Raw genomic sequence first — 17801 nt, 5'->3', positions numbered from 1 at the left:
GGTATGGTGCAGTAATTGTATCAATCATACTGCTAGATTTCAACCAAACTAGCCTATTATCTAAAACAGAGATAACTGTTACATGCGTGCTTTCTAGAATGTAGCTTTGAAAGTTTATCTTTGAAAATAGCGCTGTTGAAACCCGAAGTGTTCTTAGCTAACAGATTTCAACAACTCTTTGCAGCCATCGCCATCATGTGCTTCATGATCAAGAAGTTGACAAAAGAACGTGTGTTCCCATGAACCACCTCTGGGAGCAGCAGGCCCCCTATACTGTGTGCAACAGCTCCCTTTCCGAATATGGCGTCCTAGGTATGTCTCGGGGTAACTATCTGAGACTTGCTTATGTTTAAATAGGTCTCAGGATGTAGGAATTGACGACTGTTAATTTAGAGGATGCTTTTTTTTCAGATTTTGCTGTAAAGCAGTTAAGCTTCTTGGCTTACCGAATTTTGCATTGCTGCTTGAGTTTGCCAACCTTCAAAACACATAAATGGCTCCCTCTGCTACTGACATTTAAAAACAAACTCTGCTTTTGTTGTCATTTCAATGTTACAATGCATCCATACCAGTTTTGATTCAGTTGGGAGCAAGGAAGTATGAAACAGGGATGTAAAATCCAGTCTAAATGCTGATTTCTGTTCCGGCCCTTCTCCCTGAAGGGGTTGTTCTACAGTACACTTATCCTGTTCATTATCTGAAGGGGTTTTTAAAAATTGTTGTAATATTGTTTGTGGATGCCCCATCCCTGGAGGCATTCAAGGCCAGGCTGGATGTGGCTCTGGGCAGCCTGGTCTGGTTGTTGGCGACCCTGCACATAGCAGGGGGGTTGAAACTAGGTGATCATTGTGGTCCTTTTCAACCCAGGTCATAATATCACTCCATGATTCTATAAGCTTTCAGCTTTACTTTTTTTTCTATTGTGTGATACGTTTGGTCTCTTGTTTCTAATTATAACATAAATTAAAGAAGAGATGGGATACCTTCAAATTCTTATTTCTCATTTTTTTAATATGTTGTCTCTAATATCAGGCATATGAATATATAGTTTTCAATGTGCTTTTAGTGCAAAACTTTCTACTTTTTCCCAATGGCACACCTATTTGCTTAGATTGCTTAAAACCTGTATGTACTTAAAAAATGTAAACTGGGAGACTGAAATAACTTTTGCTGGAAACATTACACAATATGGTAGCATTGATCTTAGCAGTATTTAATAGGGAAATAACGTAGTAATGACAGAGGATGAATTTCACTGAGCAAGACATCTAGAGCTCAGCAAGGAAGAGAGTGTAGGGAAAGGCTGTGGAAGAGTTGTATACTAAACCATATCAAAGCTCACCCTCTCAAGTTCTGGCATCTCTTAAAAAGGAATCTTCACTTTCCACAGTTGTGAATTTCAGTTGAAAGTATCCATCTGTTGTGATCGATCTTGGCAGCACTGGAACACGTACCTAATACATTAACAAAAGGGGAGGAGCTATCAGCAAAATTAAGAACACTTCATAGCACAAATGCAAAAATCTAGCCTAGCTTTATCTGAAGTGCTGTATAGAATGTGCTATATTGAGAAAACAAATCCTTGTTACAAATGGCATTAATCATCGTGGAGTATGTTGTTGGTATTGGACAGACATTTTAATTTGTGAATGGATAACCTCTTTCTGACATGAGAAGGATGGCAAGAGGAATGTGGAGCACAGAAGAAATACTAACTTATTAAAGAAAGATGTTATTGATTCAATACATAAATAATGAAATACAATTTCATACTCATTTCATAACTAGTATGAATGGAAAAGATGAAACATTGTTATAAAGATGGTAATTCATAACTGCTTCCTTCAGGGTTCCAGAAATATTTGACCACATAATCATTTTTGCATATGCTCCATATTTCCTCTTGCTAATACTGTTAAAATTAAAACAGTTTAAAACTGTAGGATTGAAGCATGGGCTGACAACTGAGATTTCAAGATATTTTTCTTGACTTGTAAGCAGAATTGGCGTGAGGAGAACTTTGTATCTCTTTGAACTAGGATATCATATTTTCATGCAAACTAAATGGGAGAATGCAAGAAAGGATATGTACAAAGATGATAAGAATTTGGCATAGATAGAAAGCAAAAATTTAATTTCAGAATTTTTTTTTTGGATGTTGTTGTTTCCAATTTCCTACTGTTTCTCACATTTTTGGCCAGGGGTTTCTTAATTTGAGTGTTTTTACAGTGCTGCTGAAAGTATTACAGGTAAGTGGGTCATGGTTTGAAATAATGTATCCGAATTTGAAAGTGACAGATGTCTGAATACAATTGAATTGTGATTTTGTTCCAAAAGTTACATCTCAATTGATCGATATAGGAAGTCTAGTCTTGATGTGATACGAAGGTTAATTCTTATTGCAAGAAATTCAAAACAGAATTTGGGTGTTTGTTTTTACACCGAAAACAGGAGTATATATTGAACCACCCTGTTCAATTCTATGCAATTCTGCTTCAGGAGGTGTGATTAAAGATTCCTAAAAGCTAACGATACTAATATTTTTAATTGCTAAGCATTTTAAATCCCTCATGTATGAGATCTTCTCTATCAATAAAGCGCATTAAATCAACAGAAACAGTTGATAAGTGATTATTATTTTACGAAAACTGCTCTGTTTTTATGTTGAAATGAGTTTATAATTAAGTTTGTGCTCCTTTGCTAACTTCTGCATATCAGCCTTCTCGGATATGTTTATATTTGTGTATTGTATCTGTACAGAGACAGTGTGAGATGCACAGTCGGTGTGTGAACATGGCTCCTCTAACTGAATGATTAACTGGAAGGGACATTAGAATTGTTATCTGTCTAGCTGGTATCATCATGGTTTTAGTATCTGGAAGAGTGAGTGAATGTTTGCAGTTCAAGGAGTTGATTCTTCATGAGCAGTAAAAATGGGAAGAAAAAGCCAACAATTTTATTTTTCTCAGTCTGCTAATTCTGCTGTGTAAGGGTGTTACACAGAAACAGTTTGCAATTAGGTGTTTTAAAGTATTTGGAAGAGGATGCAAAGCAAAAAAAAAAAACAAGTGCTGAGATTTCAATTTATGACTGTAAACAGGCAGTAGCTCAGAGGCATTTCGGGAATGCCTTTTGTTTCTGTGAATTAAAGCTAAGTGAAAATTGACCTAATGGATTGAACAGCTCAGTATGATAAAACTGCGGATTATTTCCTTGGAAGGTGGGTAAGCCAAGAAGAGCTGGCAACCATTCAGAGCTGTGAGCTTTGCACCAAGTTATCGTTGTGCTGGTTAGGAACTCCTGGAGTGTAACCACTCCATTAAAAGTAGTACTCTAACAAGATTGTTTCCTCTTAGAATACAAAGGCAGTCTTGTTATAGCTCAAACAATTGCTTATGTTTTGTATACAGGAAGCAATGAAGTGTTTATATTGGGGCATTAAATCGGAGTATTTAACAACCTCTGTGAACTCAGTTAGACATCCCATGTCTACTGTTTTTACCTATCTCCAGATTATTACAATTGAGCTGTGTGTCCTCTCATCCAGCCATATATTTTTCCTTTCATTGAAACGGAATGTCTAGGAGAATAAGCAGTGGTTGTGTGAAGTCATTTAAACTAATGAGTCTGCATTTGTTTGCTAATCAAGATAGAAAAGCTGAACTAACAGGTGCTCCATGTGGTGTCTCTTCAGCGTTTTTAAAATATGTGTCAGGATCTCCTCTCTTTTTTTACCACCCTCCAAATGACTTGTTTGTTGTTGATTCTCCATCCTGGAGGAGCAGTTCTCTCTGGTAGGTTCATCACTGGCTTTGAGAGGTCTTGGGCTGTCATGCCCTATTCTGGGAACTTCCAGAGAATGTCCAAGCATGATAGGCTTGGAACTAGTGCATAGCTCAGCACTGGTGTACAGCTTTCTCCAGGGGGAGTTGATGTTTAAAATACAAGACAAAGGGAGAAGGACAGGTGTTGCTGAAAACTTTTTTTTTCTTTTTCAATATACTGCTAGGATGGAACGTGCAATGTTACTGCTCATTCATAACAGCACTTTTTTTGGTTAGGACTAACAAATATTGTTGCCTGTCAAAATGGTGTTGGGAAATAGGACAGTACATAGTAACCAAGGAACGGGTTCTCAACAGCACCTACATGGAGCTCCAAGGCAGAAGTCTTTCTGTTCTATAGAGTCAGCCACCAGATATGCATTAACTTAAATTTGTACTGGACTGTGCTCATGTTTTGAGACAGGAGTGTACCTATATTAGTCCCTGTGCTTGGATTTTTGCAATAAGCATAGCATATACTTGTCTTCATAATTTCTCTCATTCTGCCATTTTATCTCTGCATTGACAAGCCATCTATAGCCATTAGTTAACATTCATGCCTTGAATCCTTTTGCAGTCATACTGAGTTAAGCTGCAGCCTTACTTATGTCAGCTGGAAGAACTACAGTTCTCATGACAATGATGCAAAGCGTTAGGAGGAAAAAACACAGAGTATTATGCTGTGTAAGCTGCCACTTTGCTTGAAACCACCTCTTTCTCTGCCAGAGTGACAAAAACAGTAAGGGGGCACAGCAGGAACTGGCCTAATAGAAACAAGCATTTCTGCTACGCCTGTCATCTAGGGACCTTAATGAACTTCAACAATTAAAACGTTAGTTTTGCAACCTTAGTCAAGTGCTGTGTATTTTTCTTTTGTGTCTTCCTCTCTGTTCAGAAGATTACCAAACTGCTGTGTTGGGTCCTGGTCCCCTGTGCCCCGATACGCTCTGAGCCTTGAGAGACTGCTGGGAGTTAAGGAGCTGGCTGCAGGCTCTCCACCATGTTTTGGGTGGTGCAGATTCTTTAGCTTTTCTTCTTTGCAATCATGAGCCTAATTGTCTTGGCACTAGGCTTCCTCTTAGCTTAAGCCTGTTCTCTGGGTATTGCATTATATAAGAATTAATCCTTTACAATCACAAAGTTTGTATAGGATTGTGAAGAAACGTTCATTTCTGGGCTCTGCAGACACAACAACACAAGTCATTGCTGCAGTATTCTTTAACTCTTTAGTCTGGTCTGAAGTTAAGCCCTCTTAAAGGGCCTGGTTAAGAGCCAGCTACCCCACAGTTCCATCTCATCTTTAGAACTGTGAAGTCTTTCTAGCTGCTGACCTGGATCCATCTGGTACTCCCAAAAAATCCTCCTCGGGGAAAGCACTTTGCCCTCTCCTGAGCTGCCCATATTACTGCTGTCTACACATCTTTGCAACTATAGTTTTTTGTATCTATATATTTAGCACTTCAGATCTTGCTCTTTTAATAGTTTTCAGCATATACAGCTAGAAGTAGTAATTCTTGGTGAACTTCTTAGTGATTGCTATAATTGCTGGTCAAAAGTCTTTAATGCTAAGAACTCTCATTGTAATTTGCATGGTGGAAAATGAGTTCTGAGATACCAAACGCGTACACCACTGATGCATGTTGAATTAAATAGTTGTCCTTGTAGCATTGATTTCAGAATATTAATCAGAAAGTATAGATCACATTTGGATATCCTTTCCCAATTATTTTTATGGCTGTCAGAAAGCTTGCAAAAGGTATCCGTGTTAGAATCACAGCTTTTAATACAGCTTCACCTGGGACAGCATCACCTGCTAGAGGTGATTAGCACAAAGAGAGCAACCAGATAGGTAGTGAGAAATGGCACTTCTTTTTCCATATGAAATTTTACAGGTGATTTCACTACATGAAACAGAATTTTGGGTGTGCTTTGACCAAGTTTTGAGTTCGCGTGTAACTCCATACTCTTCTAAAAGCACTGTGTGGCTATTGATAATTTGAAGTCAGGACCTCAAATTTTTCTTCTCTAAAAGCTAGATTACCCCATTCTTACAGAGAGCAGCATATGCACAAATAAACCTTGAACATATTGCATATTTTTTCAACCATGTCTCCTAATCAGTAGAAATGGTCTCTTAATGCTTGCGTAAAATTAGAATGGGATTCTATCCTACCTAGGGAAATCTGTTTTTCAGATACCTTTGGGAACGTGCATTGAAGGAGTTGTGTAGATTTTTTTTTTACTGTTTGCATTGTGCTAAATACAATAGATGCACACAAATAAGGAGAACAGAGATAAAATATTTTGTATAAGCAAGGCTGTTCAAGCAGTTAGGCCAAATGAATGGTCAGCAAAAGCCACGCACTGTCTTAGGGATGTAAAAGCTCAAAGACAGCGTGGCTAACTTCTCAGTCTTCTTTTGGCTTTGTAATGTACCCAATTCTTTTTGATGAGAACATGAACATCTGCTGGAGTCATGGATGGATCGTCAAGAGTTCACTCCGGAAGCTAAGTGACTCAAAGCTTTCATGCCATGGAGATGGTAAACAAAACGCTGGCTTGGAATCACCAAGGACTCTATAAATCCAGTGTGTTAAAACTTTTATTTCCATGAATAAACAGTCTCATTTGGAGCTCTTGGTGCTATTTCTCTTGTGCAGTTAGTTTATCCTGTTGTTGTCCATCCACTAACCTTTCAGAAAAGTTTGTACACTGACCATGACTGAAGAGCTAGTTAGGTTTGCTGGGAGTTTTCCCTGTGGAATTGCACAACCTTGTTTAAACTTTCTGTAATCACATGTTCATTAGTTCTCAATTAAATTATGCTGGCATGTGCAAGTAGTTTAAAAAAGAAAAAAATTAGGTTATTGAACTGGTCTTAGACTGTAAGTAGATTACCATGGGAGAAAATGGTATCTACCTCAGTGAGCTCTTGGGTAAACTTTGCACAAAATTCTGAACTGACGGGGAGTTCTAATTGTTTGTTTAAAAATCCTGTTATATGTACGTGTTTGAGGAAATGCTTGAAGGACTAGAGTCAGTATTGCAAAAGAGTTATTTGCTGATCTTTCTGATGCTACTGTTGAAAACCGCATGATTTATATCAGCACTAAAAAAATCCAGTTGATGCTGTCATTTTGGTTTTCTTTTAATTTTAGAAGAGAAATGAACAGAATTCTCACCAAGTCTTTCTAACTCTTGTATTTTAAGTTTTCTTTTATAGGTCTTTATTTTCTTTCTTATCAAGTGTTCCTTTTCTAACTCTCCTACTTATCTGGTTCTTAGGTTTTGAACTTGGCTTCGCTATGGCAAGTCCGAATGCCCTGGTGTGCTGGGAAGCCCAGTTTGGTGACTTCCACAACACGGCGCAGTGTATAATAGACCAGTTCATCAGCTCAGGGCAGGCTAAGTGGGTTCGTCACAATGGGATTGTTCTGCTCTTGCCACATGGGATGGAAGGAATGGTAAGGGCCTCTGACTCTGATGGTTTCACGCTGATGGCCAACTAAACTTCAGCACACCCTCAATTCCCCTCAAAGGAAGAGCAGGAGAGGAAGAAATAATGATTAAAAAAAAAAAAAAGCTTATGGTTTGAGATAAGGATAATTTAATTGAAGAAAAAGAAAAATAAGCAGAGCCACGTAGAAAGAAAGCACTTATCCTCTACCTCACATTAGCAAGCGATGTTTGGTCACATCTTTGGAACCAGGGCCTCAGTGATTTTTTGAGAGGACAGATGTTTTCATAACGAGAGCCCCTTTCCCGGTGTTTTTTGGCTGAATATGATGTCATATGATATGGAATGTTCCCTTTTCTTTGTTTGGGTCAGCTGCCCTGGCCATTTCCCCTCCTCTCTTCTTGTCCACCCCCAACCTACTGGCTTTAAGGAGTTTGGAGAGAGTTTTGGTGCAGTGCCAGCGCTAGTCAGCAGCAGCAGGCAAAGTACTTGTATCATGTTATCAGTGCTGTTCTAACCACAGGTACAGAGCACAGCACTGTATGGGCTACTGTGAGCAAAATTAACTCCAAGTCCATCTGTAAAATCCACCTGCGCTGTGGGGATCCTGTGGTGATATCAAGGTGGAGCAGGGGAAGATGCTACTTATATGTTGGATTGCTTCATTGCTACAAAGATTAATTTGGATAGATGGATCAGTGAGAACTAGAGAAAATGGGAAAATATTTCTGAGTTCTTAGCATGGTGTTCTGTGTTGTGGTGTGTACCACTTTTTCCATGTTATACAGCACATTTAATGTGTTAATGGATAGCAGCAAGTGAATACAAAGAACAATTCTATGACTTTGCTGTGCATTCTTTCTCCTTCTGTAAGAAAATATCTTAAAAAGCTGGATTCTCCATGTGCACTTTAAAAATAAAGTCTAACAGTACTTATTTTTATTTTGCATGCAGTATGTCTATGTAAACTTACTAGATTCACTTGTAATGAAATGATGCAAAATTTTAAAGCTTCTTCAGAAATCATTGACGTTAAGTAACTTTGATAAGAAATTATCCATTTTCTGGGAAGGAAAATGTTTCTGAGAGCAACTGACTCCCTTCTTTGGTGGCTAGCAGTAGGAAATGTACTATGTCTTAGAGGGAAAGAGCGTGGGCTCTGTGTATAATGTACATGAAGTTCTTATCAGTGGTAGACTTGTTTTTCAAATGTTCAGAATTGTTTTTAAGGGTTTTGCATACATCATGAGAGGCTAGGAAAACTTCCTCCTTTTCAAATATATTGACATTTGTGAATTGATGCACCTATATTTCTAGTTTTCTGTTAAGAAAAGCATCATATGCTGCAGCAGCAGTCTCTGTCAGTAAAAATGATCCAGATCCCTTCACTACAAACTGCTTCATTTCCATTCTCACAAACAATTTATTTTTATTTCCATTCAATTATAATCCTGTCCTGAAATGCTGGGTTGCATTCATATCTTATGAATGGCTTTTCATTTCCATTTGTGTGTATGAAATGAAAGATCTAGTGCATTTCACAAGAGAATTGATAAATATGTATCTTTTTTTCTTTTTTTTTTTTTAAATGAACCAGGAGGGACAGCCTGAATGTGCCCTCAGCAGGAAGTGTGGTCCTGTGCAGAGAAGCACTCAGCTGAGAGGAGTTGGTTCTCTGCTGCTTACAGTACATTAGTCTTCTGTTTTCATGGCTACTTGGCAGCTAAGACTTGCCCAGCACTTCTGAAACATGCTTATTTTGCTGCTAGTGTCAGGTGTTTTTAGAATACTTAAAAATCCCACCAGGCTGTTGAAATCTGTTGCCTTTTCAGAGGAGCTTTCCATTACAGGAGTGTTATTCTCCCTAACTACAGTGTTGGGGACAGAATGATTTGGGGAAGGGTTCGTAATGGGATATGGATCCCTTCACCTCTAGGTCATGCGTGCACAGGCAAGTTGGCTGTGATTGAAAGACTTGGCTGCCAAATGGCTCCTTGGGGGCTCATCTGAAAGTAGCTAATGGATTCAGCATAGGTCTCACCAGAGAAGTGGTCACAATAGAAATATACCCTACTCCATCCCACGTAGCTGTCATTGTCAATCTGACTGGGAGTGTCAGCGGAGAAATCAAAGATGGATGTGAACACTGAGGTTCTGGATTGAGGTTGTTGCTGGGGCAACGTGTGTGTGGGTATGTTAGGAAAGCCTCCCATGTCACTCTTGTAATTGTTTTTTAGTAACATCTCAGCTTCCAGCATTCTCCATTCAGTTTGGTTGTGAAGCAGTGTTTTTGTACATGTTAAGACTGTACTTAGTATAGGATTTTATAGTTTTACAGCAAATAGACAAGTAAAGCAGTAGTACAGCAATATTAGACTGTTACTCTGTACCATGTTATTTCTGTTTCTTATTTCACAAGCCCTAACATGTCTATAACTGTATTGAGCATCTCAAAAGTGCAGACAGACTTCAACAGTACTTGTGCAGGGTACAGTTCATGGCTGTTTATGTTGTTCATATGTTTCCAGTGAAGAAATTGTTTTTTTCCTTTGAACTGTTAGTGCACGGAGTGAACCCTGTGCTTGAAAGCAGAGAGAATCATGTGTTGAATCAAAGTAAACTACTGGCTGTCATAGCAGTGATTTTGAAGAGCATTCATTCATGTTTTGACTCAGGGAGTTACGATAACAAAGACATGTACAGAAAAAAGCATCATTAGCTTAGAAGCTAAGGAGAGAGTTGAGAGGTGTAATAGATTGTCTTCAGGTTAAAATACTTGGAGACTGTCTCCAGAATGAAGGTCTATCCTAACAGTTACTGTTCACTAACTGAACAAGCAAAGACTGCCAGCATTAGGGATAAATAGAAAAGCACGCTGCATTCTCCTCCTCACAGCTTTCTCTCATCCATTACAAATGAGGACATGAGAGGGGAGATAACTTTCTGCTACACCTCTTATTCCTGATATTGTCCATGATCTATGTGCACTTTTTGCTAGTAAAAAATGGATCTAACAGTGTTTGTGTGTTAAAAGAAACTATCTTGGGTACTTCTAGTGAGAAAGCAGATGTGAACGTACAGTGCTTTGACAGAATAAATACCTCTTGAGGCAGTAATTAATCACAGGCTAATTTGGCAGACAGTGCTTACATGCATTTTGATCTATTGTAGCTGAAGCATTCATTAAGGCTAACTTGTCCTGTACTGATCACTTAACAATGCTGAGAGAGAGATCCTGAGCCAACATTGGTTGCTAATATAGCAAAGACTGTCAGCAGCTAACTTTGCATACAGGTGTGATTTGCCCCCAAAGAAGTGAGAAACACTACAATATGCTGAAGCACAGTGTTTCTATTCTTTATTTCCTCCTGCTCATTTTTGCCCAGGGTTAGGAAGGTTTTTTTATGTCCATGTGGACCTACTGCACTTCTCCTGTGAAAGTGTTCTATGGGAAATAAAGACTTGCAGTCCTTCAGTGTGTCTTTCATCTCCTCACTACTGCTACCAATGATTTGGGGGTGGATATGCAGCCTGGTGCAGAGCTGCAAGGGTGAATGAAAGTACTTAAACAGTGAGTGATCTAAACTGATGTCTGACTGCTGATTTGGCTTTTTAATGTTGTTTTAAATGATGTGATTACCAGGGTCCAGAGCATTCATCAGCCAGGCCTGAAAGGTTTCTGCAGATGAGCAATGACGATTCTGATGCTTATCCAGTAAGTAGATTTGTCAAAAGCCCTGTTCTTTTTGCTGCTCTTCACTTTTCAGAGATTTATTTTGACCCAGGTTGTGTTGGCTTCATCCTTAGGAAAATCATTTTATTGCCACAAATAGTGCTCTGTTATTTGCCACAGAAGAAAAAATATTTGAGTTACTTTTTTTTTTTTTTATTTGAATAATCCTTTTTTTGGCTAGGAAGTAGGATAAGATTTAGCTGCAAGAGTTAATGTAACATTAACTTGATCCCAGTAAAAATAATGGGAGTGTGCAGTCTAGGCTGTTTCATCTCAAAGATGAGATCATATACAATTAATCTCTGGCAGCATGATCTCTTTATGGCTGTTCCTCAGGGCCAGTGATTCTGCCTGTATATATTGCTGTGCATACTGCAAATAAGTGTCTCTAGCAAATTTCTAAAGGAGGCCATGTGAAACTACTCCTGGCTTTTTGCACTGGAGCTAAATTGTACTGCTGGGAGCATGAAAGTAGGGCCAGCTTCTAAATTTAATTCAGCTCAGACCTTCGTAGTTTGATCATTGATTTCTACAGATAAAGTACATAACTCTACACGCTACTGGGCATTCACTTCCCACTTTTTAACAGAAGCACTGTTAAAAATTAATTGAAAAGCTCATCAATTGAAAAATCGATGTATGCATTTCAGTTTTGGCCCTGATTTTGTTACCTTTGGAGTAATGATAATTCCAAAGCAGTGTTCTTTTTCATGTGAAGGTGGTTTTTGCCGTTGTACTGGCAGAATAAAGACCTGTTTGACTCAGTACATCTAAGGACAAATTTAAATGCACGTAATAAGGAAGTTGTAAATATTATCAGAGGAGCTAAATAACAATTCGTACCATGAACCAGGACATCATTGTGTTACGTGCTGTATCAGTCTATATTGAGATTATTATACCTACATAAATACTTACCTATATCCATATATACATTTATATATGTATATAAAACATATATGTGTAAAATAAATACAGAATATGAAATTTATGTACTGAGATGAGGACAGGACACCTACCAAAAAAAAAGGGAGAGGGTTAACTATACTCTCAAAAATTGAATTACTGTTCTAAATCTTTTAGAGATGTTCTGTTTTGTGCTTTAGACCTACTGAAGTCTCCTCAGCCTTCCTGGACTTCCCAGCTTGCTGAAATTCAAGGAAATGTTTTGCCTTTATTTTCATATTGTTCTACGAAGAAGTAAAAACAGAAGAGTGTTTCATAGGGATGCTTCCCAAACTAATAATATAATCTCAGCAGAGCTCTGCTATTTGTGTTTTCTGAGATAGGGAGTTGATGAGAGTCAGAAAAAGAAAGATGACTTCCAAGAGTCTTTTTTTTCCTGATCTTTTTTAGATGTTTTTCTAATGGCTTTAATATCTCTCTCAGGAATTCAGCAAACAGTTTGAAGTTTCCCAGCTGTATGAATGCAACTGGATTGTGGTGAATTGTTCAACTCCAGCCAACTATTTTCATGTCCTCAGAAGACAGATTTTGCTGCCATTCAGAAAACCGGTAGAGTTACTCTAATGGACTTCATTACTCTAGGTGTATTAACTGTTGAGTAAAGAAGGGATCTTTGTTTGCATATGCTGTACTGGTGAAAGGAAAACGAAAGGTGAAAAGCCTTAACTGCACACAGGTGTTCAGTTTGGAGTGAAACTTAACTCTCACTAGAAGTCTAAAACTATTTTCCGCTTGACTTCTTTATGACTGTGCAGACCATCAGATGGGTTTGTCGAGACACTGCATGGCTGACAGGTTGCATGACTACAACCTGCATGTCTAATTGCTTGTGTTCCAAAAACCTGTGTCTATTTGTGTAAGCACTGACTGCCATCTTTAAAAAGGCTCTTTTTGTTTGGAGTCATAATGCTCTCTCCACTCCAGTGCCAGACCTTTTCCCTGTGCTCTTTTAGAGGTGTTCTTCTCTTCTATTATGCAGAATTCACAAGTGCAAATTTGTCCATGCTTGGACTGGGATAACCATATAATGTAAGGCGTTGCTGTCTGTGTCACTGCGTTGCTGTGACTGCAGTAGCGGCTAATGGATCAGCAAGGGAAAACTTGGAAGCTGAGCTTGGGTTTCCCCAGAATACATCATCTCAGCTGATCTCACATGGAAATACTGACCGAAGTGCTCCATCACTCTGAGATCTTTGACCTTTATAGATGTTGCTTATAGCTAAAATTGGATAGAATTGCAATTATTTCTTCCTTTCATGGCCAGTTACCACAAATCCTTTTAGAGTCTAACTGTTTTCAGGCATGGCTACTAAAACAAAGATTTGTGGAGAAAGCTCCATTAACTTTTGAAGACATTCGGGCATCTTTAAAACTTGAAAACTAAGTTGCAACTATGGGATATTTTACTTGTTCACAGCTTGTGATTTGATTTTATTCTTAGAGAGCATAAAGCAGTGGTTTTTGAGAGTCCGTATAGAGAGTGAATTACCCAAATCTTTGGAATAATTATTAAACCCTTTCAAAACAGGAGAAAAACCACAAAAAATATATTGTTTGCTATTCATATTAATTTGATTTATAGTATTTTCAGTTTGTGTCTTTTGTATGAACATTGATAAGAATATTGCAAATAATAATGTAGATAAAGCTGCTCCTCACTGCTGGAAGTTTTTTTTGTTGTTGTTTTACAGTTAATCATTTTGACACCTAAGTCACTGCTGAGGCATCCAGAAGCTAAATCCAGTTTTGATGAAATGGTCTCTGGTAAGTGATGTTAAAGTATTATGAAGAAATAATCAGCTATATCTAGTTATATGTCAGAATGAAAACGTGAAGAAGAGAATCTGTTCTGGGGAGTTTACCTTTTCCTTTGGCTTAATTTCTGTGGAGCTGATTTAACAAGGTCTAGCCTAAACTTTGGCCAAAATGTATGCATTCAGATACAGATGTTTAACACGTTATCTGGTAACCAGGCATTAGTTTTGCATTCCTTCTCTATATTCTTCTTACTAGATAGATGGACTACTATATCTTTCTTTTTCCCTAAATTTGAAAGTTTGGATTGTTCTAATTTCTGCCCCCCAGAGAAGGAAGGAATAGGCTGTAGTCACAGTGTGCCCATTTGCAAGAACCAGGGTTCTATTTCATACTGCTGCAGTCAGTTCTGGGGCTGAGTTGTCAAACCAGAGATCTACACTAAGTTCATTGCTACAGTGAGTTCAGAGCTACACACTACTACCTGAAACTGCTGTTGGCAGCACCAAGAGATAATGTTTTTGGATGTTACATGTGTAGTAAACACGAAGGATGAAAAATAATTGCTCATAGTTAGTGAGTGTGCTTAGCTGTGGTGGTCTGTTTCAGATTCTAGCTGGTGTCTTGATTGCTGTCAGAAAAAAATAACTGCTCAGGTTTTTCAAAGCATGTTATAGCACATAAACATATGGAAATGTTGCAGTATGTCCTTTTTGTAAGTGAATAAAGTTTGCTTTTCAAGCAAATAAATCTGTGAGTTTCAATTACTGCTCAAATATTTTTTTGAATGAGTCAAATCAGTAATCCTGTGGGCATTGTGATTTGTCTCTGTTTAATGAGAGCCCCCGCTACTTCAAGGGTAGGAGGACAACCTTCAGTAGTTGCTGAAATTCACAGCTAATATCCAGTTCTGACTACTTTCATGTTCCTACTGTCTTGCTGACAGCAAGAAGTACTGCTGACTCTCGGCTCACTTTTTGCTTTGTTTTTGACTGAAAGCTGAGACAGCTGGCCCAGTCAAGCACAGATTCAGTGCTTTTTAATGATGAATTCTGCTGTTCAGTGAGACAGGCTAATTCTGACATAAATCAGTTCCTTTTTTTCATGTTTGTGTTGCTGCTTTTCTCCCCCCAAGATAAATGGTTCTTCAGACAGTAGCTTATTCTCCTAGTAAGTGGGTGTGCTTATTCAGACTGGGAGGTCGTGCTGCTGTCTGCTACCTTGTGGCTGGTTAATGTGGGAATAATTTTAATCAATCATAGCAAGAACCAAAGAAAAGGGATTTCTAGACTCTCAAGTCCCCCTTTGTGCCAGTGTAGGATTACTGCCTTTCATACCTTCCAGTTTCATATATCCCAAGTAAACTGTTCTCATGGGAGAGGATACCATAGAGGAACAGATAGCTAGCAGTCAGGTTATGCATCTGAAATTGTAGCTTTTCACTCACGCATATGGATCAATACTATGCTAATTCTTCCTTGAGCTAATGCTGTTTTAGCTCTCAAACAGGTTTAAATTGCGTAAATATATGCTGGTAATGTGTGTGTGTCTAAATATTTCTGCAGTTACCATATTTAGTTGCACTGTGAAAGGTGAGTGTTGTCGTTAAAGCTGGCAGCTGGCTAAGCACCACCTTTTGCCCCTCCCAGTGGGGTGGGGGAGAAAATTGGAAAAAAGAAAACCACGAAGTTGAAATAAAAAATAATCAGACAAAAAAGGAAAAATACTAGTTACGATAGTAATATATATGTAGATTACTCTGTAAGTAATGCCTCCCATTTATTTATGTGGAAATGACAGCAGTTACCAAGAGCACAACAACACTACTTCATGGCTGCTGTGACAGCATTGCTGCTTGAAAAATGTTGTCCATGCAGTCTGCCTTTCATCAGCCCAAACACATAGAAGTCAGAAGGTGACAAATCTGGACTGTACAAATCTGGATGCACAGCTGGGTGTGGTAGGACAAGATTGGCAATTGGGGCCTGGCCTTAGGGAGTTACAAGCTTGTTTCTTCCTCTGGCTGACTCTAGATTTGAGGCTTCAGCTTCGTCAGCATCACAGTGTTGCAGGCAGAGCTGATGGTTTGCCTAAGTTCCAGGAAGTCCAGAGGAATCACTCCATTCCTATCCCAGGAAACAGTGCTAATGACTTTATCTCCTGAGAGCTGCATCTTTAACTTTTTTTTCTTCAGTGGAGAATTCACTTGTCACCAGTCCATAGAGTTTGTTTTGACTCCTGTTCGTAGTGGTGATACCACGTCTTGTCATCGGTAATGATGTGAACCAAGAAACTGTCACCTTCACCCTCGTATTCATTTCAATAGATCCTGTTGTGCAAGCTCTGTACACAATTCCTTGGTTGTAGTCTACTGATTTGCACAGATGAGCTGGTTGAAATGCTCTTCATTTCATGGTGTGACAGCCATGGATGGCTGTCCAGAACATGGCTTGGCTTTTGCACTGCTGTTGCCACTGCCAACCTGCATGACCCATCCCTCATTGGGCTCATATCCACTTTTTGGTCTCTGAAATATTCAGCAAACATCAATGAATGTCAATAGATGCCAATTTTTTTTTTCCGTGTGGAGGAACTCAATTCCACACATTTGCTTTATATACACTTCTATATCAGACACTATTTTGTCAGACTGCCCCTCTGCTGACACCTGTCATGCAGCAGAAAAATGTAGCAGTATTGGTGGAAAGGTTCGGCCTCTGTTGCTGTACTGTTCAAATTTACCTCTAATGCTATGGGCCAACATAAGAAAATAGGAGGCATTACTTTCAGAGCAGTCCTTGTATGTACAAAACAAGTGACACACAGTGCAATTACTCACTGCTCACTGACCAGTGGCCAGCCAATCTCCAAGCAGTGGTTCCCCCCAGCCATCTTCTTCAGTGTGATAGTTTGTACAGTGTTGTATGATCTGGGTTATCCCTGTGTCTGTGTAGTTCAGCTGTCCAGATTCTGTCCCCTCTCAGCTCCTTGTGCTCCTTTACTCCCTTGTTGGCAGGACAATATGAGAAGCTGAAAAACTGAAATATCCTTGGCTCTTTACAGCACTGCTCTGCAACAACTAAAACATCCGTGTGTTATCAACATTGTGCTTTGGCTATAGGAGAAAAACAGCATTGTATCAAATGCTTTGAAGAAAATCAACACCATCCCAGCTGAAACCAGGACAGTCAGCTGTCAGTCAACTTTAATTTTAAGTTGTAAAGCACAAAGCTAAAATATAGTTCTCTGTTAATATATTTGTGAGTGGAAGAGCTAACTATTCATGGTCTTTTAACTTGAAACTGAAATTCGCTTTAGCAGAATTGTCAGTCTGAAAAGTCATGAGAACAGAGAGTCAGCAGAGCCCCGTGACCATTGCAATCTCTCAGTTGCTTGGTGAAGGTACTTTTATTCCAGTGTCACTTCCACTGAGAGCACTTTTCTAATTACTGCTATAATTAGGTACCACTTTTCAACGTGTGATTCCTGAGAATGGACTGGCAGCTCAAGCACCACATGAGGTCAAGCGAGTGATTTTCTGTACAGGAAAAGTGTACTACGATCTTGTGAAAGAGAGAAAGAATCAAGACTTGGAGAAACAAGTAGCTATAACCAGACTTGAGCAGGTGAGCTCCCTGATCCTTCTTAAGACAGACTTTGGGGAGACTTTTAGCAAGGGCTTGTTGTGCCAGAGTTACCTCTGGTACTGAATGGTTAATTACAGTAGTTGGTTATAATACATGATAGGTGAATAGTTTTACTACCAGAGACTAGAGCCATATAAGAGAAAGTTTTGCCAGTTACGAATCTCTCTTCCCAGATCTCACCATTCCCATTTGACCTGCTCAAAGAAGAACTTGACAAGTATCCAGGCGCAGATCTAGTTTGGTGTCAGGAGGAACACAAAAACAGTGGATATTACGATTACGTCAAACCTCGTTTCCGCACTATTGTGAACCACACTCGACCTATTTGGTATGAGACTTTTAACGGTTCCTCCATCTCCTGGTCCAGTTTGTGGCAGGCTTTTGACTTGAGGATTTTATTTATGCAGAAGGCAGACTCT

The 17801-nt window shown here is 38.9% G+C and overlaps 1 protein-coding gene across 9 annotated transcripts in view; it reads left to right on the top strand.

The window, feature by feature from the left end:
• The window catches only part of OGDHL (oxoglutarate dehydrogenase L), a 55219-nt gene that overhangs the window by 34103 nt on the left and 3315 nt on the right, over nt 1-17801 (top strand). For all 9 annotated transcript variants that reach the window (XM_090144774.1, XM_090144776.1, XM_090144775.1 and 6 more), the window contains 7 exons: nt 185-312; nt 7110-7288; nt 10925-10996; nt 12404-12529; nt 13672-13744; nt 17198-17361; nt 17556-17710. In XM_090144774.1, coding sequence (XP_090000900.1) covers nt 185-312; nt 7110-7288; nt 10925-10996; nt 12404-12529; nt 13672-13744; nt 17198-17361; nt 17556-17710 — 897 coding nt within the window. The remainder of the gene's footprint in view (nt 1-184; nt 313-7109; nt 7289-10924; nt 10997-12403; nt 12530-13671; nt 13745-17197; nt 17362-17555; nt 17711-17801) is intronic.

The sequence above is a fragment of the Phasianus colchicus genome, chromosome 8 (genome assembly GCF_987193195.1).
Source record: "Phasianus colchicus chromosome 8, bPhaCol1.hap1.1, whole genome shotgun sequence".
In the NCBI taxonomy this organism is placed as follows: domain Eukaryota; kingdom Metazoa; phylum Chordata; class Aves; order Galliformes; family Phasianidae; genus Phasianus; species Phasianus colchicus.
Note: the sequence above shows the minus strand (reverse complement) of the source record. Positions and strands in the feature narration are given on the sequence as shown.